Source organism: Delphinapterus leucas, chromosome 15 (genome assembly GCF_059928025.1).
Source record: "Delphinapterus leucas isolate spDelLeu-1000000601 "Yukka" chromosome 15, BTC_Dleu_Yukka2, whole genome shotgun sequence".
NCBI lineage: Eukaryota > Metazoa > Chordata > Mammalia > Artiodactyla > Monodontidae > Delphinapterus > Delphinapterus leucas.
In genome coordinates this window covers 46,968,436-46,991,776 of record NC_143143.1, presented here as the reverse complement: position 1 = coordinate 46,991,776, position 23,341 = coordinate 46,968,436, and the positions used below count along the sequence as shown (strand labels likewise).

General features: G+C 34.3%; 1 protein-coding gene across 1 annotated transcript in view; it reads left to right on the top strand.

The window, feature by feature from the left end:
- MACROD2 (mono-ADP ribosylhydrolase 2) overlaps positions 1-23,341 on the top strand; it is a 1,987,750-nt gene that overhangs the window by 4,808 nt on the left and 1,959,601 nt on the right. Inside the window, exon 2 of the mRNA XM_022594140.2 lies at positions 1,278-1,394. Coding sequence (XP_022449848.1) covers positions 1,278-1,394 — 117 coding nt within the window. The remainder of the gene's footprint in view (positions 1-1,277; positions 1,395-23,341) is intronic.

Below are 23,341 nucleotides of genomic sequence, written 5' to 3'. Positions count from 1 at the left end.
GAATATTAGAAAATCTTAATTTATTTGTAAATAAATCTAATTTATTTCCTTAAGTTTGAAATAAATAGAATGTTTTAGTTTTTTCCCCAGTATCCTAGTGGATCATTTTATGTACCTTCTAGGATATGAATAGTCAACTTTGAATATTAGTGGTGTACTTTATAGAATAAGATTAACTGGCTCGGCATAGTATACAGATTCCTGTACATTTTCGTTTTAATTTATGTTTCTAGTTACTTTTCAATTCTGTGGCCACTTTCCCTCCTCGTAACATATCTTGCAGCTTCATTAAACTATTCGTATCTCCTTATCTTTGTTTACATTGCTCTACTAGTCTGAAATATCCTTATTTCTTACCTCTTCATGGCAGAATTCTACCTGTGCTTCAGGAATGAGCATACATGTCACCTCCTTTGGGAAGCTTTTCTTGAGAAGGTAGTACGGTATAGTGGCTAACGGTATAGGCTATAGTTTTTTACTAATGGAGATATCTGAGTGGATTTTAATGGAAAGCTCTCTTGCTTTGGACAAACTGCTGAACTTTGATGTGCTTCATTTCCCTATCTGCAAAATCAGGATAATAATACTATCAGTTTTGCTGAGTGTTGGGAAGATTATTTCAATAAAATTATACATGTGAAGTACCTGGCACACAGTGTGTTCTTTATAAATAACATCAACTATTGTTACTTCAAAGTGTTTAAAATGTTTTAATCTTATAATCAAGATTTATACTTAAAGTATTGTTTATATCACCTTCACAATGGTATTATTAATTGAAAGGGCACTTTTATTGTTGATGGCATTGTAGAATTAAGTAAATATCTTGGTGGCTGCTTTCCTTGTGCTGTTAGCATTTGTACTTATTTGTCTTAGGATTTTGTATTTATGTAGCTATTATTTTTTATCTTATCCGTATCCTCTTATGTCTTGTGAACTCCTCAAAGTTAAAGGTCACCATTGTACCTGCAGTGTATAAACATATCACCTGGCACATAGTAGACTGTCAGTAGATGTTTAAAAGAGTTTACTTCTTTCTTGGACTATCACAAGAACGTCTTCCTCATCAGGCTTAGATCTTATTTTTCCCCCTACTAATGTAGTATTAATTTGACACCTTTTAACACTCAAATACAGAGTCATTAGATTTGATTTTGGTATTCTTCAAGGCCACACCAATTCTTTGGTTAGTTTAATGTGGTTAATATTTAAATTGTAAAATAATTCCTGAGCTTAAAAGTTAAATACAAATGGAGATTCTGCTTTTATTTTGCAAGAACGTTTGCTGAAGATGACCGTAGAGGAGAGACGCAAAGAATACCTAAGGGACTATGTTCCCTTGAACACCATCCCATCATGGAAAGAGGAGATGAAGGGCAAGAGTCAAAATGATGGTAAGTTTCTCAAAACATTTTTCAGGTAGATACTGTTCTCATTGATTTATGACTTCTGCAGGACAATTATTGATAGAATTGAATACCTGGCATTTAATAAAGAGATGTCATTTTTGCTATATGAAATAATTGGTTGTCATTTAATTGCTTTTAGCAATCTACTCTGTGTTATTTAAACTTAAGAAATTATTTTAACATAATTCATGTTTGGAGATATACCACATGTATGTTATGGTACATTTTTATAGATACTTTAAAAAAACTATTCTGCAGTAGTTGTTGGAGCAAATGATATTAGGGATATGTTGCTTTAGTGAGATGGCCTTTTGAGTTTGTTTTCATTTGGTTCATATATATCGCATTTCTTCAAGTTATTTTCAGGATTGGATACAGTTGAAAGATAGTATATTAGGAAGAATAGAGAAAAACCAAATAACATTTCACATAATTTAGAGAAGAGTATATATTTTGTATGATGTGCTATTGGTAAAGTATTTGTGTGGTAAAATTTACTCACTCTCAAAGTTTTTATGGTTTGATGAGACTCTAGATAGTTTGATGGAAAATATATGTGTTAGCATATAAATGAACTGTTAAGTATTGAAAAGGTATATGGAAACAGTTATGAAAACAACATAATAGATTTAATAGAAGTTTAATATGTTATCTTTGAATGAACACTCATTGGTGTTAATAGTCTGAATGTGAAATTTAAGAAGAAACGGTGCTTTTTAGAATACACAAATGTTTCGAAAGAAAGATAATTTTATGAAAGGGACTGAGGACATTCTAATTTCACAGTTTGTGGTCTTAGATTGTTGGAACTGTAGAGTATACTATGGACCCAGAACAAGAAGACTAGCGTGGAATTCCTGTGGACAAAATCTGTGGGAAACAGCAGCCAAATTAGCCTTTGGTGTCTGTGAAGAGAACATGCTTATCTGAGTGTTTGGGCTTTAGAGAGAATTTTGTTTTTCTGGGAAAGCAAAGCCTGTGAGTTCTTTTAGAGCTAACTCTGCCTGGAAAAATGTGTGACCTTGGGCAAATGGGGTAGTGGCTGTATCCCAGGTTCTATTGGGGTCACTGAACAAGCTGATTGGGATGTACACATCTGACCTGCTTGCCCAGTGTCTTCAGTAAATGCAGTTGTTTTAATAATGGGCTAATAAAGACATCATTGAGAGAAGGTAGTGCTGTGTAATGAAAAGAATATAAATCAAAAGGACAGATCTCTGGGCCTTGACTGAACTAGGACCATATGCCTCTTCATGGTTGGGTCTGTTATTTATTCTTTTGTTTATGGGAAACTGATATTGAATACTTCAGCTCCACTTTTTGTGGCAAGTGAATCTCTCTTTCACTTGTGCTTCATTCATCTGATTTTCTTTCTTCATTGCTATTGTAGGTGGTCAGTTTTCTAAGGATGCAATACCTGATGATCTTCTTTAACAGATTTTGCCTCCTGAAATAGAGGTAGTTTTCTGTTGTTGCCAGAATAATTGAAAAAGCAATAGTGATACCCAGGCTGCATTGCCCAGTGTTGGGTCTGCTCACCTCTGTGTAGAGGCTTGGCCTTTTTATGTTGGTTGCTTCTATTTGAATATTCAGCACGTGGGAGTGTAGGGTTGAACTGGGTTGTTAGAGAATTCGGAGTTGGATATTTTCAGAGATAGCCACAGCCCAAAATATTTCTGCCTAATCAGAGACGATACATCGAGTAACACCTCACATTGTTATTCCCTAACAAGAGTCTGTATATTTAATCCTTTCTCCCAATATGAGCTTTACAGTGGTTTACAACTGCTCTCTGTATTTCGTTTCTTTCCTTCATATTTTTTTGAACTTGAAAGTTCTTCATGAGGAACTAGGTGGTGTACTCAAAATTGTGTTTCTATTAAACAATGTCTTATTTCCATCTAATGTTACTTGCTTCTCTCTATTGTGACCTGGAAATTGGTGACTGGTCTCTTCTTTTTTTCATGAAATGGAATGACTCATTCTATAAGTAATAACTGTTAATTTCTTTGCGTTATATATATCTTTCATAGTGCTTTGTTGCAGCATTACCTACCCAGTGCTCAGTTACACTAAAATATTAGTCAAGAGAGTTTTAGTATTTTATTAGTTTGAAAGATCCTTTAAAAATATAAATCTTTAAAAAATGATAAAGGACAATTGTAAAGTTATATTTTTATATTTTATTTCAAAGTGTTTAAGCCACTGCTTATAAATGTATATATATATATAAATAGGTATTGATATTTATAATGGTTTAATCTTTTAAGTATGAGATTTCAAACTAAGTTTTAAAAGAAGTCTGTTTATAATTCTGTGTCATATAGTTTCTGATTTGTAGGAAAGGAATACTATTTATTGGGCTAGCACAACATGCCTATTTTAAATTCAGTAGTTTATCATTATTACCTATGTTTTTATAGAAGGCCATGTGTCATGGCCTTGATATTCATGATTACATGGAACGTTCTCAAGCTATTGTTTAATAAGTTTTTTTCTTAACTTTGCTCAGTTTTCTTTTACTTTAATTAAATGCTTCTTGTTATTTTATTGTAACAAAGTTAAATAATAATGAGAGGAGTAGTAGCCAGATGTATTTGTCATAATTTTAATTTTAAGCTTTCTAAACAAAAGGAAACCAAAAATAGCCAAATAATATAAAAATCAATGTTCAGAAAAGAGGAAGCAAGTAGATAATATTTTTATTTTGATTTACTACTTTTTTTTTTTTTTTAAAGAAGATGTTGGGGGTAGGAGTTTATTAATTTATTTATTTTTGCTGTGTTGGGTCTTCGTTTCTGTGCGAGGGCTTTCTCTAGTTGTGGCAAGCGGGGGCCACTCTTCATCGCGGTGCGCGGGCCTCTCATTATTGCAGCCTCTCTTGTTGCGGAGCACAGGCTCCAGACGCGCAGGCTCAGTAGTTGTGGCTCACTGGCCTAGTTGCTCCGCGGCATGTGGGATCCTCCCAGACCAGGGCTCGAACCCGTGTCCCCTGCATTAGCAGGCAGATTCTCAACCACTGTGCCACCAGGGAAGCCCCTTGATTTACTACTTTCTTAATATTGGAGAACTAGGGATCAGCAGAGGAAAGAATGGGAGATGATTACCAAAAAAAACCCCATTTGCTTATCGTTCATGTTTATATTTTTCAATTACTATTAGTAAATCTCTGGAATTATATGCTTCTAATTACTTCTTCCTCTGTGTTAGCAATTCTGTAATAATTCTATTTCATTTGTCAGTTGCTGTGTTGTAGGGAATTTTAAAATGCTTGTCTCTCTATTATATCTGTGTCTCTAGCAACTGGAATAGTGCCTCAGGTGTAGGTGTGCTCAGTCAGTATGTTACATAAGAATGCCTCAGAGGTTAACAGTCTACAATGGACAATTCTTTTTTCTTTATTTTTTTTCAAACTTTAATATGAGCATTTAAAAACATATATAAAAATAGAGTACTGTAATGAACCTTTCTGTGCCCACCACCCAGTTTCAACAGTTAATGATGGTCAGTTTTATTTCATGTATATCAGTGCTCCCTGCACCTTTCTCCCAGACCGTTTCAAAGCATTTCCTGTATATCTTATCAACTTTATCTGTAAATATATGTATGTGTGCCTATGCATGCATCTCTAAAAAGGTAGGGACACTTTTTTGTTGTTTTAATATAACCACAGCACTCTCACATCAGAAAATTAATTCTTTAATGTAATTAAATGTCCAGTTAATATTCACATTTTTCTCATTGTCTAATAAAGAATTTTGCTTTTTTTTTTTTTTTTTTTTGCGGTATGCGGGCCTCTCACTGTTATGGCCTCTCCCGTTGCGGAGCACAGCCTCCGGACGCGCAGGTTCAGCGGCCATGGTTCACGGGCCCAGCCGCTCCGCGGCATGTGGGATCTTCCCGGACCGGGGCACGACCCCGTGTCCCCTAGCATCGGCAGGCGGACTCTCAACTACTGCACCACCAGGGAAGACCAAGAGTTTTGCTTTTTTGTACAGTTGGTTTGCTTGAGTCAAGATCTAATAAACAAGGTTCACATACTGATATATTTCTTACGTCTCTTTTAATCTATAGTTTCTTCTCTTTCTGTCCTTTTTCCCTCTTGTAATTTATCTGCTGAATGAAGTAAGTTATTTGTCTTACAGAATTTTTCACATTTTGGATTTTGCTCAGTGCATCTTTGTTTTGTCATTTAGCGTGTTCCTCCGTCCCTCTATGTTTCTTATGAGCTGGTAGTTAAATTCAGAGGCCTGATCAGAGTTGGGTTTAATTCTTTTTGAAAGAATACTTTATAGATTATTGTACCTTCTTTTTGCATGATGTCTGGTGATCGCTCTCTGTGGTGATAAGACTGATCGCTAGGTTCAGTTATTGTCTGTCTAATCCATTCTTTGTAAAGTTCCCTATCAACTTTTTCCCTCATGAATTTAGCAGCCATTGATGATTGATCCATTATTTTATTAGGGGTTGCAAAATAGTGTTATCCTAATTTTATCATTCCTCCTTCGTTTATTAGTTGGACTTCTGTAAAAACTTTTCCTTATCAACTTTTTTTTGTTTTCATGCAGTACAGTTTATACAGAAAAGGCAGAATACGTGCTAGATTTCCTTTTATTTACCAGCTTTTGGATTGAGTTGGTTTCCTGAAATCCTCCAAAAGTAGCCAAAGAGTTCTTTCTCTTTAAGTTTTGACTGGCATTTTGGATCTTTCTCTTCCTCTTTCCCCATTCTTCCTCCCCCCACATGCGTTAAATGGGAATGCCTCATTTAAAGTATAGTGCCTGTACAAATACATACAATTACTAAAATGTAGTCCTAGGATATAGTAGAAAGGCAAAGATAGATATAGATATATCAATGGATGGATGGATATGATAGAAGGATGACATTGCTTCTTTGTAGGGACAGAAGTTCAGTTCTCAGGTTTACTTGTTATGTGTTCTGTTCTCTTTTGCTACTTTCCACGCCGAGGTTCTATTAGAATACCACTCAGAGAAGCATGACTTTGCCATGCTTAGGCTAATTTTCTCTTACTGTTTGGTATCAGAGAAAATAGCTATAGCTGTAAGTTTAGATTGACTGTGAATCTTTACTTTTAATGTTTATATGGAACAGTAAGGGATGAAAAATATAATAAATGATGAAGGTGAGTTAAGTGGAAACTATAAAACTATTTTATTCAGGTATGACAAAATATTAAAAGGGTCATTTAGAAAGAAACTTCATATTTCATATCTTATATGTAATATTCAAATCTGATTTATAGGTCATTTGAAAACACTTAACTACAAAATCTGAACTGTGAAGTCTTTGTAAGTCTGAATTTCCATTTTTTGAGGTGTATAGAAATATTTTGAGATATTTGGGCTGACTAGGGACATGTGTGTAATCTTTCTTTTGGTTAACTTAGAAGCTCAGCCTCGTTCGCTCTCTTAAACTAATTTCTACTTTTAAATGATTTTCATAAGAGGTGATGGCTGACCAAAGAAATATAAGTCCAAATTGCTGAGTCTCTCCATCACACTGAGATCTTATTTCAATGTAGGTTTTGAATTTTGTTATATTTTACCTATGTCCTAGGTTGAATATTGATATTCAGAAATCATCAAAGAAAGAGTATCTTAATCATATTTCAATCCCAGTGCATAGTCCAGTATTTTTATCCTTAGTAAATTAGCAATAACTATTTTTTGAATGTCAGTATGTTTATTAATCACCAGGAATGAGGAAATAAGAATATAATTATGTTGCTGAATATTATATGGAGAGGAGTAAGGGACCATATGGTAAAACAAATTAAAAAATTTTAATAACTATGATGAGGTGGGCTTTGCTGCAGATTTTAAAACTATATTAGCTGCATTATTTTATTAAATATTTGATGTTGTTGGTTGGAAGACAGACCACAATTTAAAATGACTGAATAGTTAGGAAAATGGTATTTATAACAGGATGGAATTCAGTAGGCTTATAAAAATTGGAAAGGAATGTTTCTTATTATAGTCTTTTGATATTGATCCCTTTTTATATTATTTTCAGTTTGAGCACTATACTTTAAAAGTAAAATAATCTGTAGAAGCAGAAGAAAGCTCAGAGCAAAACATCTCAACTTTTTAGGTACAAGTCATTTATTTTCAGCGGGTGGTGATTTATTTTCCCCACTTGTATGACCTTAAAATGAATTTAATTAAAAAAACAGAAAGCTATTTTTGCCTCAAGTAACTAAGACCACTCTAGCTTATTCTTCAAACAATTTTTTGTGAAGTTTCCATTACGTGTAAAGATGTTGCACAAGCAGAACTTATATTAGAAACAGTCATTTTTCACTCCAAAAGTGAAAAGTAGACTAGGATAAAGACTAAAATCCTAAATGACCTGAATTCTTCTATGATCTTGCCCCTCTCCTTTTTGGCTTCTTATTATATCACTCCCTTTCTTGGTCTCTGCATCTAGCCACACTGTCCTTTCTTTTTCTGGAATGTATTGTGCTCCTTCCCACTACTGGGTCTTTATCTGGTTGTTTTTATCTCCACGTCCTTGTTAATTTTTCTCAGCTTTCAGTTCCCAGCTTGAAACCCTTCTATTCTGTCTGGAGTCTTCGCTGAACCCTTACTTTGGAACAGTTTCTATATTAAATACTTTCATACAGCTATGATCCTTTTCATACAGCATTAATATCAGTTTGTTTTTAATGTACTCAATCATAGGATTATCTGATCAAGATCTATCTCCTTGTAAGATTAATTACTGTGAACATAGGGGCCATGTTGTCTGTCTTAACTCTCCTTTATATCTGTGGCATCTAGCATTATGCTTGTTGCACAGTAGATGTTCAGTAATTATTTGTTGTGTGAATTGAATAAATGATAAACTATTTGCCTGATGGCATTTTCATGCATTATTTTCTGTCTTCCCACCTTTTCTTCACTGTATTGTAAACATTCACGTGGGAATAATGGGCTTAGAAATTAATCCAGTTGCTTTTTAATGTAGGTAATAAATACTTTGCATCTCTGTAATATAAGGTTGGTTTTATTGTTTTAAAAGTTAGATAGCCTAATGATAAATTACAATTAAGATTTTACAGAACTACTGTATAGATATTTAACTAGTTGACACAAGGGTGAGGATTTATGTTATGTGTATTCATCAGCATTGTGTATTATTATTTATAGTACTTAGTAACTAAACGTTATTTCAATTTCTGTGAACTTAAATGTCAACAGAACTTAAGTTAAATGAGTGTAAATGTAGAAACTTAAGCCTATTATATAATAAGATTTTAAAGTGTAGAAAAATCTTAAGGTATTACCATTGTAAATGCATTTACTTTGGCATTATTGATTCTTGACACATAAAACAACTGTAAGAAATTATATTAGTATTATATCCTGCTTAAGCCCTTTACTGAGTTATTTGGTTTGCTTCAAAAAAGAACTTGGCTACAGATAAAGAATTTGGTTTCCCATGGAAGAATTAGGCTAAGTAAGAGAATTTTGAGAATAAATAGTGTTCACTCTAATGTATAAAAATATTAAAAATTTTTGTGTAATGATATTTTGTGTGAAGGTGTGAACATTGGTTTAGTCAGACATTTGTGAAGTAAAGTTAACTTCTAAAATAGAGAAAAAAGAATATGAAGAAAAGAATATATAGTGATTCATAATTCACTGCATGGTTTTGTTTTTCCTCTGCCTTTATCTCACTCTTGGTCTTTTAAACTGTTTTCCAACACTATTTTAACAACACATAAATAAGTTTTATCGTACATTGCACCATGTACCAAGTGCTATGTAAATTGTCCTTGTATTTAAGCTTGTTTTTAAAATAATGTAGAAACAAAAATCAAACACCTTTTTTTTGATACATATCAAGATGACCCAGTGTTGAAAACACAAGATGAGAAGTTCTTTCTGTGTTATTTTGTAAGGCTGTAACTTCACCACAGATTGTGTTAGTTTTCTTTTTAACCCATTAAATGAATTATACTAGTAAATATGGTTTTACTTAAATACATTTTGGTTAGTGCAGACCAAAATGAGATAGGTTATAGACTGGTGGTAGCCAAAGCCAACCTTTTCCTTTCTCCCCACCCCCGTCCCCACCTTGATTGTCTTTCTGTATAAAAGAGTCTTTATAAAAGTCTGTCTTCTTTTTTCAAATATTTAGTTGTTACATTTTCATATAAGTATTCAAAACAAGGATTTGAATATAGTTTATGGTTTTATTGAAGCCTTTGATTTACAACCAAGTTGAGAATTACTGATGAAACAAGTAACAAATATAGATAATAAAGTTCAGTAAAAGTCCATATGCCTGGCCATATGCATGCCAGGGCAGAAGATATATGAGCCTTTGGAGGTTTGGAAATATTACGGTTTAGTTTGGTCTAGGTCCAGGGCAAGCCGTGGATTTCAGATTGCTAGTTGTTCTCTAGAGATTGGATTAGGATATATTCAGTTTTTTTAAGAATCCAGACTATCCCAACATGGAGGTGATTCTCCCATTAAACTTAGATTTGAGATTGTGTCTGCCATATGAAAATAACAGAGTTAGAGATTTTCCAAATTTTATACTTCTCCTGTATTAGTGATTCTGTTGGGGTAAAAACTTTCAGGGTTTTGTTTTGTTTTGTTTATTTCTGTATAAGTTGAGGCTTACTGTTATATACTCATCAGGTGTGTAATAATGGGAGTGATTTTTATTATTTTGATAAGTATATGTATCTTCTATGTTAACTCTGGGAATGCACAGGTTTTGGGATTAAACGTGTCTGTCATCAAATCCCAATTCTGCTGTTATATACCCTAGTCAAAGAACCTGTGACCTCCCTAAACTTGTCTCCTCATATGTTAGTTACCCCATTGGGGCTGTTTGTTTTTCCTTCTTAAGGTTGTGAGGAGAACTAATTGAGAGAGGACATCAGTGTGTCTACATAGCTTCAAAGCCTTCTCTTATTATAGAATGCACCTTCCCCTTGCATGAAACTTTTTCTGACTCTTACTCATATCTGTGCTCATAGCCAGTGTATAATAGAAAGTAGACTTTTTTCCTATGCTTGTAACTGTAAATACATGTACAGTTTGTTTGAATTTGGACTGTCTGCTTTAGAAGGTAGAAACTGTGACTGTTTTGGAATTTTATTTTATAGGGTCTAGTGGAGGTCTTTGTGTACAAATCCACTTAGTAGTTTGTGGTAAGTGTGCTAAGTAGAGTTACAACTGGCCAAGGAAAAAAATTTTTAAGACGGTTATTTGGAAACATCAGGCACTACTTTTTTGTTTCCTCTGTGAGTGCTTGTACGTTGTTTTTAAGAATTTTGAAATTTGTGCTGTTAAGTTTGAGAGAAGATGGCATCTAAAACTGAAGATACTTTCTGAATTAAAGGCTAGTATTTTAAAATTTCTAAATTTTTTTGTTGTTATTTAGCACTTTGTAAGAGTAAATAACAAGCTAATAAAATTTCTGGCCATTGGGTGTATGTGAATTCTAATGTCATTGAAAGGGAAAAAATTTTTGTTTAAAACCAGATTTGACTGAACAGCTTTCACATACTAAGGGAATAGCATAATTCATACATCAGAAGAGATGACTTTTAGTTGAGGAAAATATCTTGAACCTTTGTGGATATGAGAAGTCTGGAAAGAAAAGACAAAAGCAGAGGGGAATTTTGAGTTTCTTGGGCAGCCTGAGAGAGAAGTGTGAAGGATATAGGAACAAAAGGAAAAGAAGATGTGAGGAGAAATGGTGGAGAGCAAGAAGCTCCAGCAATGCGGCAGGAAGTCAGTCCCTATGTAAGGACAGAATCCATCCATCTTTAAAGAATATAAATAGGATGGGGGCTGGAGATATTTATCTTACCTGATTATTAAAATAACAGGTGTACCTGGATGCAGATAACCAGTACCTGACATCTTGGTTGTTTTAATGATAGTAGAAATTATATGACTCGTAAGAATACTGAATTTAACCATACTTATGAGTGTCTTTGACAAATACAAAAAATATTCTATCCTCTGTAGTCTCTGAAATTCTTCCTCTTATGCAGGTGGTAAGAGGCAGGACAGAGATAACAGTGCCTACCTAGCAGTTTACTAGACATATGCTTATCTCAGCTAAGTAACTCGTTCAAATTTATGGTAACTTGACTTGGTTCTTAAGCATGTTTAAAATCTGTTTAACCATTTTAATTTTAACAGTTCAGTGGCTTTAAGTACATTTACAGTCATCATCAGTACCCACTTCCAAGACATTTTCACCTTCCCAGATAGAAACTCTGTACCCATTACATAATAACTACCCATTTTCCTCTCTCACCCAGCTTCTGGTAATCTCTATTCTGTTTTCTGTCTCTATAAATTTGCGTGTTCTGGACTTCCTGTAAGCACAATCATACAATATTTGTCTCTTATGTCTGGCTTATTTCACTTAGTATAATGCTTTCTAGGTTCATCCATATTGTGGTGTGTATTACAATTTCATTCTTTTTTAAGGTTGGGTAGTATTCCACTGTATATGTATGCCACATTTTGTTTATTCATTCATCTGTTAATAGACATTGGGGTTTCCACCTTTTGGCTATTGCAAATAATGCTGCTGTAAACTTTGTGTACCAGTATCTGTTTTGAGTCTCTGTTTTCAGTTCTTTTGGGTATATGACTAGGAGTGGAATTGCTAGATTATTTGGTGATTTTACGTTTAACTTTTTGAGGAACCACAAAACTGTTTTCCACAGCAGCTATACCATTTTACATTCCCATCAGCAATGCACAGGGACTCCTCTACATTCTTGCCAATTCTTGTTATTTTCTGTTTTTTTTTTTTTTTTTCAGTACGTGGGCCCCTCACTGTTGTGGCCTCTCCCATTGCGGAGCACAGGCTCCGGACACGCAGGCCCAGCGGCCATGGCTCACAGGCCTAGCCGCTCTGCGGCATGTGGGATCCTCCCGGACCAGGGCCCGAACCCGTGTCCCCTGCATCGGCAGGTGGGCTCTCAACCACTGTGCCGCCAGGGAAGCCCTTTTTTTTAAAAATAATAATAAAATATAAAGAATAATTTCTTTCAGCAATGTTTTGGAATTTTCATTGTACAGGTCTTTCACCTCATTGGTTAAGTTTATTACTAAGTATTTTATTATTTTTGATGCTATTGTAAATGGAATTGTTTTCTTAATTTTCTTATCAATTGTTCATTCCTGGTACATAGAAGTGCAACTGAACTTTGTGTGTTGATTTTGTATCTTGTAACTTTGTTGAATTCAAGCTAATAATATTTTGGGTTTTCTACACATACCATCATGTTATCTGTGAACAGAGATAATTTTACTTCTTCCTTTCCAATTCATAGGTGTATATTCCCTTTAAGCTGCTGCTGAATTCAGTTTGTGTTTTGTTGAAGATTTTTGCATAGTTATTCACAAGGGATATTGGCTGTAGTTTTCTAGTAGTGTCTTTTTGGCTTTGGTATTCAGTAATGCTGGTTATATAGAAATGAGTTAGGAAGTGTCCCGTCCTCTTCAATTTTTTCCAAAGAGTTTGAGGATTGGTGTTAATTCTTCTTTAAATGTTTGGTGGAATTCACCAATGATGCCCTTTAGTCCTGGGATTTTTATGTTAGAAGGTTTTTGAAACTGATTCAATCTCCTTATTAGTTATAGGTCTATTCAGATTTTCTGTTTCTTTATGAGTTAGTTGTGGTAGGTATTTCTAGGTGTGTTTCTAGGTATTTGTCCATTTCATCTAGGTTATCCAGTTTGTTAGTGTGTAATTGTTCATAGTGTCCCCTTATAATCCTTTTTATGTATGTGAAATTTGTAATCATGTCCCTACTTATATTTCTGATTTTAGAAATTTTAGTCTTTTTTTCGCTCTTAATACAGCTAAAGGTTTGTCAGCTTTATCTTTTCAAAAACCCAGCCCTTAGTTTTATTGATCTTTTTAAATTGTTTTTCTAGTCTCTATTTTATTTTATTTATCTCCACTAGTCTTTATTACCTCCTTTCTTCTGGTAACTTTGTGTTTAGCTTGTTCTTTTTTTTTTTTAAGTTTCTTAATGTATAAAATTAGATTATTGATTTGATATTTATTTATTTAGATTTTTTTTTGACATTGACCATTTTTAAAGTCTTTATTTATTTATACTTTTTTTTTTTTTTTTTTGCGGTACGCGGGCCTCTCACTCCGGAGAGGCCCAGACGCGCACAGGCTCCGGACGCACACAGGCTCCGGACACGCAGGCCCAGCAGCCATGGCTCCCGGGCCCAGCCGCTCCATGGCACCAGACCAGGGCATGAACCCGCGTCCCCTGCATCGGCAGGTGGACTCTCAACCACTGCGCCACCAGGGAAGCCCTAAAGTCTTTATTGAATTTGTTACAATATTGCTTCTGTTTTATGTTTTGGGTTTTTGACTGTGAGGCATGTGGGATCTTAGCTCCCCAACCAGGGATCGAACCCACATCCCCTGCATTGGAAGGTGAAGTCTTAACCACTGGACTGCCAGGGAAGTCCCAAAGTCTCTCTTTGTTTACTTTGTCTTCCTCAGGGTTTTACAGATGTTTCCTCAGGAGTTCTTCCGGCTCGATGCTGGGACACTCCTTCAGCACATAGCTAGGCCTCCTCTGAATCTAAGGATTATCTTGAGGTGCAAGCTTAAGGTCTTCTCAGCTCTTTTCTGAGCATGTATCCTGTCTAGACATGCACATGACTTTCTAAATTCCCCTGTATACATGGCTGCTTTTGAATGTCCTTATTTCCTAAAGAGCCTCACCCTGTCTTCTCCTTGGGCATTATATAGTCTATTATATGTCTGCCCGTAATCTTGTCCCAGGTGTCTGTGAGTCTGTAGTTGCCTAGAGCTTTTATGAGTTCTTTTATGAGCACTGCCTGCTGATTTTTCCATCTTAATTTTGAGTTAGGTGAAGTAGGGATGAGTGCCTTCCATCAGTTCTTCAAGTATCCCCAGATAGGTGAGAACAGACTTACACAATAATTTGCAGATAAGGTCTTTTCTCCTGGTTCACAGGAGGGAACTGGCAACCACTGCTACTGCTTCAACACCAAGACTGCTGTTGTGCTGGGGAGGGTGTAGGGCAAAGATGAGTAAAAATAGTTTAAAAAGTCTCTTTTGAAGATGGGTTTTTCTTGATTGGGTGTTTGCTTGGCTTCTGTAAACCTTAGACTGTTTTCCAGAATTTCAACAAAGTTGGTTCAGACAGTTTCTGTCTGTTGTTTTCAGTGTTTATGTGGGCAGATGAGAGCTTGGAGCTATCTGGTTCACCATTCTGCTTGAACTTTATAATTTCAAATGTGAAAACCAACTGTTTGGCTACCACTAGCTGCTTTAACAAAGTAACCCTCAAGTTCAATGGCTTAACCTGATAAAAGTTTATTTCAGTTTACTTAACAGTCCATTTGTGGGTGTTTGTAATTGGTATCAGTGGAGGAGTGGTGGTGGTGGTGGTGGTGTTTGGATTGGGGAATGTGAGTACGTGTCTTTGAGGGGGCACTCTGTTTCACGTAGTCCTTCAGCGACAGAGCTGATCAAGCCTATGCCTTCTTTAACACGTTGCTTCTGAGGGTGCCCTGGAGAACCTTAGGGGAAAGGGGAAAAGAGAGGGATGTATCAGAGGGTTTTATGAGCTAGCCCCCGGAGATGGTACACTTGATTTTCACTCACATATCTTGGGCTAGATCTCAGGCACGTGGCCATATTTAATTGTAAGAGACGCTGAGAAATGTAATCTAACTATATGCTCAGGAAGAGGATGAAACTAGTTATTTTGGTGAATAGCTAGTAATATCTGCCATACCAGCCATGCACAGAGCTTCCTTGAACTACCATTTTTTTATTGAATGAGCTGTAAAATACACCATTATTTTATATTCCATTAAGAAGGAAGAGGAAAAAAAGCACTGTCAATTGAATTATTATACAGTGCTCCCTAATCAGTCTGATCTCTGTCAATAAATTTAAAAATTATTTTAGATTTCCTCCATCATATACTTTTATGATATATCATACTTGAACATACCTTAGAAGGAAACTATAAGTGAAGTAAGTTTAGGTCTTCCTAAAACATCTTTGCACTCAGAATCCATTCTTCTGAATCATTTTTTCCCAACCAGAGTTGTCGATGTGTTTTTCCACAGAATTATTTTATGTGCAGTTAGGAGAGTTGGCGATACAGTACTACCTAAAAATGTACTCTGCTTTTGTCTGGGATTTCCTTCTAAACCACTGATACCTAGTCTGTAAGTTTTAATGCTGGCATATTCTTTTTTTTTTTTTTTTTTTTTTTGCTGGACGCGGACCTATCACTGTTGTGGCCTCTCCCGTTGCGGAGCACAGGCTCCGGACGCACAGGCTCAGCGGCCATGGCTCACGGGCCCAGCCGCTCTGCAGCATGTGGGATCTTCCCGGACAGGGGCACGAACCCGTGTCCCCTGCATCGGCAGGCAGACTCTCAACCACTGCGCCACCAGGGAAGCCCTAATGCTGGCATATTCTTGATCTTACCAGGTGGTGTTAATGAAAGGTTTTCAACCAGTACTTGGACTCATGTTCTTTCCTCAAATGGTCATTTGGATTGTTGCCTGAAATATTGAGAGGTTGCAGTTGTCTAATTATATCACCAGAAATGATAAATAAATTCTTATATACACAGGCAGTGAAGACTGTCATGAACACCACCTCCACAGCAGCAACTGTAAATACCTTTAATTGTAAGGCACCTGCCAATTTCAGAGATGTTAAGATGTTAAAAAAAAAAAAAAAGGCATCTTCGAATTGAAGATGTATAGTATGTTGAATTTGTTTTGATATGTAAGTTTTTGTGTTTTTTAGTATTTAGGACTTTTTACTCCTAATGCTGTCTAACCTATTGAAAACACTGGTTATTTGAATTTATAAAAATTATTTTTTAGTTTTTCAAGTTCTTTAGTTTGGAGAATTAGGTGAAGTGAAGGGTAGGATGGATCAGCTCTTTGGAGCATTGGCTTAAAGTTATGAGAGTCTGATTTTAGAACAATACAGGAAAACACTTAAACACTGTTAGTTGCTTCTGAATGGAATGGACTCTGACACAGTGCGTTTTCTGTCATTGGAATTATTCAGAAAGGTTCTGGATGAAAATCAGTCAGACAGAGTGAAAGCCCTTCCTTCACTGGGCAGTAATTGAAGAAGATGTTGTCTAATGTGTCTTTCTGACTGTTGAGATTCTTATTCTAAAATAATTTAATTTTGTGTAAGTGGTCTTCCCTTTTCTGATCCTTGACGGTATAATTTATCAGTGCTTTCTGTCGGCGGTTGCAACACCAGTGATTTTTTTTTTCCTTAATGTAAGACAGACAACTAAATGCAGATTACTGTTCTGTTTCTAATTAAGTGATTAAACATACTAAGCCAAGGCATTCTTTGGAACACTGATTGGCACAGAGGGAGTGTGTATTCAAGGAATAGTACTTTTTCCTTTGTGGATTTCACTGCAAAATATTGTTACCTCATTTTGCTGGGGGCACAGGAAAATTCTAATTTGTTGGTTCTTTCAGGGTTTAGTTTGTGAAAGGGGCCACTGTCAATTTTATTTTTAATTAAAAAAAGGCTTATGGAAATGACCCTCTTTCCTCTCTTTCTTTTTGTTGTAACACAGTACTTGTGGCCAGACTCTTTGGAATTATCAGTACTTAAACAACTAAATAAGGAATCTTCTGACCTTTCCTGTTAGTGGCTCAAATAATCATTACAAGGATTGTTCCTACACTTTTGCGGAGCAAATTAAATAGGTGAAGGACAGCCCAGTTTTAGAAAGAGAGAGCCAGAGATACATCTTTTTCTTATTTTCTTCCTCATACCCAAATCTAGATGTCAAGTTATCTGAGATTTACTTTTACTGAAAATAATGATAGTGAATAATAACACTCCCACTTTAGTTTTGGTCATTCATAACTTGCCAGTAGCTCAAACCTGGGATTTTAAAGACTGTTGAACTGTGTTCATGGAATGCTTTATTGAGTAAATATATGTTTTTCATCATAATGAAAACATGTCTTTTTTCTGAATAGATTTGTACTGGTATTCTAAATATTTAATGTATCTCCCTCTTTGTGAGAGAGACCGCTCTAGATTTCTCTGGTAATATTTCTGGCAAAGTCTGTGCTCTTAATCTTTCTGCCTCTTAAGCTTTTACAAATACTCTACTGTATGTGTACTCTTATATAGTATTTTGTTAGTTTATATAGTAAAAACTAACATTATATATACATGGCATTTTGGAGCTTGCTTTTTCCACTTAAAACTGTATTTTGACATTTCCTTGTTTTTTTTAAACTGTATGTATTATCATATATCATTTAAATTTATTTACCATACATTATTTTATCCTTGATGGACACTAGGTATTTTCCCCAATTGCTAATAAGGATATGATGAATATGTTTATAACCCTTGTATATATGTCTGAGGCTTTATGTGAGATAGATTCCTAAAAGTGGAACTGCTGGGTCACAGACAGTGCAGATTTGAAATTTTGGTAATATTGTTACATCATTCTTCAAAATGGCTGAAATAGTTTATACACACATCAACATTGTCTGAATACCTGTTTTCTCATAATTCTGTCAACAGAAAGTGCCATTAATCCCTGAAATGTTTGCCAGTGGAAAGGGTAGAAACTAGTAACTCGTTGCTGTTGCTGTTAGCCATTTGGATTTCTTTTGTGAGTCATCTGTTTATAACTTTTTCACACTTTTCTGTTGGATTGCCTGTTCTTGTGTTTTAACTTTGTAAATGTTGCAGTATTTTTCATTTTTATTTATTTATTATTTATTTATTTATTTATTTTGCGGTACGTGGGCCTCTCACTGTTGTGGCCTCTCTGTTGTGGAGCACAGGCTCTGGACGCGCAGGCTCAGCAGCCATGGCTCACGGGCCCAGCTGCTCCGCGGCATGTGGGATCTTCCCAGACCGGGGCACGAACGCGTGTCCCCTGCATTGCCAGGCGGACTCTCAACCACTGCGCCACCAGGGAAGCCCTGAAAACCTATTGTTGAAGAGTATGGTAGTTAAGAATACAGACTTGAACCAGACAGCCAGGCTGAATACTGGCTCTGCCATTACTTGGGGAAGGTTGCTTAATCTCTGTACTTCAGTTTCTTCATTGGTAAAATAAGGTTTGTGATGGTATACCTCAAGAAATTATTGTGAGGATTAAAAAAATTAGTGATTTATAAACAGCATGGAATAGTACCTAATCCTTAGTAAGTGATCTTGAAGTGCTTAGCTTTTATAATAATTATTGCTATTGTCACTTATGCTATCTTGTTTTTAGCAAAATTAAAAATTTTTGGTCTCATTGGTTAGTGTTCTATTTAATGTCTCTTGCATTTGAGGTTTTATTAAGTTAAGACTGTTCATTCTAATATCTATAAAAGTAAAGACTTTTTAAGTCTCTTCAAAAAGTTGGCTTAATTTTACTTTACGTTTGTTATCTGAGTGGAATTTCTTTTGTGTCGTAGGAGGTAGACTTAGAGTTTTTTTTTTCCCAGTGGATATCTAGTTATGCCCATTGATGTTTTCTTAATCATATACTAAAATTTCCATGTATGCACGAGTCTGTTTCTGGACTCTTTATTCTATTTCATTGTGATCTGTTTGCCAATTCTTATGTCAGTATTACACTCTTATAATTACTATAGTTTATTTATATATTTTGATATTTTATTTGTGAAAAAAGCTACTCTCATCCTTTTTCAAAATTTTCATGGTTATTTTGATGTATTCTTTCTAACTGATTGTAGATTTTGTTCTATTTATAGAATAGTCACAGTTCTATTCAAATTTGATTTAAAAAATCCTATGTTTCGTAAAGGTTGATATCTTTACAGTATTGAATGTTCTTATCCAAGAATATAGCTTTCCAAAAAATTAATAAATGTGATACATGAACATGGAGAGTCAAACAGTACAGAAGAGCATAAAATGAGAAATAAGCCTTTATCTCTGGCTTACTTCCAAAATCTGTTACCACCATTAATAGTTCATGTATGGTGTAGAAAATTTTTGTATTTATATAAATGTGTATTTAGAACTCCCTTATCCTTTTTTTTTTTAATACACATAGGATCATGTTCTAATACTGTTTATTTTTCTGTATCTTTTTTCCACCTCATAATCTATTGTGGAAATTCTTCCATAAAAAATTCTAATGTTTTATTTCATTTATTTTTAAAGTCTTTGTAGTCTGTCCTTGTGTGGACGTATTGTGATTTTATTTAATCACTCTTATTGATGGGCATTTTGATTCTATCAATTTCTTTTTTGCTAGTATAGCTAATATTTTATAGAATGTCCTTGTATATTTATCTTTGTATTATTGTATATGTTTATATCATAAGAATAATTTCTAGCCATGGAATTGCTAGGTCAAAAGATTCAAAGTTTTCAGTTGACAGTGTTTCAGTTTCCACTTTTAAATGTTGAACCATCATTTTATTCCCAGTTTTAGTTTATGCAAATACATTATTTCCCAACACCACCTCTGGATTTTATCAACTGTGTTTTATTTTTGCTTCTCTGATTGCTTTGCTATTTTTTTAAAATCATGAATAAGGTTGAACCTAATTTAATGTGTTTGTTAGCCATTTGTTTTTCTGTTTAAGCACTTACTGTGGGCCAAGCACCATACTAAGTGAATTGCATGCTCATTTAATGAATTATTTCCTCACATCATTTGCTCATTTAATAAAAAGGTTTTAAAAATTAACCTCCTAAGAGTTCATTGCACATTAAGGAAATTACCTTTAGTTATATGTGTTGCAGATTTTTTGGTTTCATCTATTGTGTGTTTTTAATGATTGTGTATGTATGTATTTTACACACAATTTTACTTGGTCATTTGATATTTCATAATTTTCTTTATCTCAGTCTTATCAACTTTGGTTAGGCTTATTGCTAGATATTTAATTTAATAGATTTAAAAATTATGAATGGGCTCTTTATTCTCATTTAAATTTATAATTGGTTATTCATGAGGTATAGGAAAGTTCATTTTTGAATACTGATCTGGAATTTTGTTATTAGTCACAGTCTTTTAAGAGATACTCTTGGATTTTCTAGGTAGACAATAAAGCCTTCTGCAAATGATCTTATAGCTTCTTAATATTCGTACCTCTTATTTTTTTTTTTTCTTTTGCTTTGGCTAATGTCGCTAGTACGGTGTTAAAGAATAGTGTTCATAACAGGCATTCTTGCCTTGTTCTTGACTTCATTGAGATTTATTTATGTCTCAGTTAATAAGATAGTAATCTCATCTTTTAGGGGCACTTATTTTGAAGGAAAGTAGTCTACCTGGTACATGAATATCTTGAAGGTTAATAGACCTAACTTTTAGTATATGTACTTGTGCAAACATTTTATTCTCCACTCTTCCATTTATATAGTGAGGATAATTATTAATCTGTAATGTAAAATTTTTATAAGGAAGTTACTAAACATGATATTGTAGTTACTCTATAAAAGTTTCATTATATGACAGATTGCTATTTATTGAGTTGTTTTCAAGTACTTATTGATATTTCACACTGGGGCATGACTACTGAGTTATGGAAATTTTTTTCCTCTGAATTTTTGGTCACTCTGTTGTTGATCTCAAAAGAAATTTGTATATTTTCATGGGCATAATATAGTGAAAGCTTATTTAGACTTTTAATTTCTTTCCTATCATCTCTTAAATTCATCATTCAGGAAAATAGAAGGGTAAAGTAGTGCAGATAAACAAAAAATGGATAATCACAAACCCGTTTTTGAAATGCATCATTTAGACAGCCAATAGGGATTCAATAAAGAACAAGACATGGTTTCTGCCATTTTGAATTCTATATGGTGTTTAATATTTAACAGTGTTGTCTTTTCAGCTGAGATTTACTGACACTAATATTTTAATAGTCTCCAGTTCCTGGCACAATGACTGGAATCTGTTGGGTTCTCAGTAAAATTTTGCTTAACATATTTAATGTTTTTGAAATGTATTCAGACTCAGATTCAGGTTCAGAATACAGATTCTGATTCAATAAGTATGGATTAGGGCCTAGGAACCTACCCTATTAACAGTAAGTACCTCAGGGTGTTTTCCTGTGGTTGCTCCTCATAAGTATACAAATTTTTTTTTCTGAGTAGAGATTTTCTGTTGTATCTCACAGAAAATCAGTTTTGGAGGAAGAGGTTCACTGTCATCTTCAATGCCTTAGTAATGTAACTTTGCCTTTCACTTTAGGCTTCAGCTTTTCATTAAGGAGGAATCTGTTCATTTAGCACAAGTGTGGGTGGGCTCTTGGGTATCCATTACTAAGTACATGTTTGTTACTTAACATTGATAACTGGCAATAATTATTGATTTACTAATCCAGTGATTCATTTTAAGTTAACTTTATGATTTAAAAAAAAAAACTTTTGAAAACTGAAATGATCTCTTTTCCTTTTTGAGATCCTTGTCATGGCTTAGGTGCATAGAGCTTGAAAAAGTTAAGCATTTCACATGAGGCCTAAAATATATTTTTTAATGATTAAAGTCTAATTTTCATTTTAAAGAGTATTACACATGAGTAGCTGGTTATATTCTAAGGTACCTTGCAATTTAATAAGAGCCTTTTTTGTATTGTTATTTCAATACACTCCAAAATATGAACAGATCATGATGACCCATGGAAACATGATTGCAAGTTTGTAGAATGTATTAATTTTGGGATCACTAATTTGGCCAAAATAGAAGTGATAATGGGAGTTTAATCCATTATAAGTTTTCTATAAAAATTCTACAGTAATATTTTGTTTCAGTAAATATTTTAGTTGGTGAGTAGGATCAGTTGCTTTGTTTGTTTCTTTTTTCTTCCGTTGCATCTCTATTCTTAAATGTAAGTTTAAAAAAGTGAGTTGTAAGAGTTACAAAACATTTTGCTAAGTCCTATTCAGTAATTAATAAAAGTTCCTTTCATGGAGTCCTATAACTGATATCACATTTCATCATGCTGGGCATTTACATATTTATTTGATAATTTTAATAAGAGATACATAGTTTCTTGATTGATAGCTTGGTTGAGCTTTACCCAGCTCAAAGGAATTTCTGAATTTCATTTCTGAATTTAAATCAGTGATGTTGCTAATCTGTGTAAACCACCTGTGTTTATCTGTGTGTGGAGATGAGGAGTAAAAGTGACCATAGAAGTAAGGATAATTAGAGGTTAATGATAAGGGAAATAAACATTCCCTTGGAATTAGAAAAGGTTCTGTTTGTTTTTTAAGATACCTATAAAGTGCTTAATATGTGCTAGACCTAGTTCTAAGTTCCTTACAAATGTTAACTTACATAAACATCACAGCAGCTCCGTGGAGTACAGTTATTATCTCACTTTATAAATGAGGAAGCCGAGGTACTGAGTTGTTGGCTTGCCCAAGGTCACACTGCTGTTGAGTGGCAGAGTCTGGATTTGGAACAGAGAGGCTTTCTGGTTTTCCATCCTTTTCACTTACCCTCTGTTAATGCATGCTTTTGTTTTCCAAAAGCATTGCTTATGTGTTCATGTGTTATGTGCTTACTATTAATTATATTTAAGTTTGGAAAGATGTATTTTGTGCTGTACATTGTGTAATTTTTATGGATTACAATTCATAATACCGTGATGTTAGTTTTTAATTTAAAACATAAGCAAATAGTAGAAAAAAATAAAGTTCTTGTGGGTAATAAAATTGTCAGTAATTGTCAAACATTGTGAAGAAGGCTTTGTTCCCTCAAGTAGATGTGTAATGAATACAACTTTACACCATTTAAAAATTTATTTACATTTCTTTGTAATTCAACCTGTGTTCTAAGTTTGTGCTTAATGAATTATTGAAAGTTTTTAAAAAAAATCTGCTTTTTAAGATATTTTTTTACCAGTCAC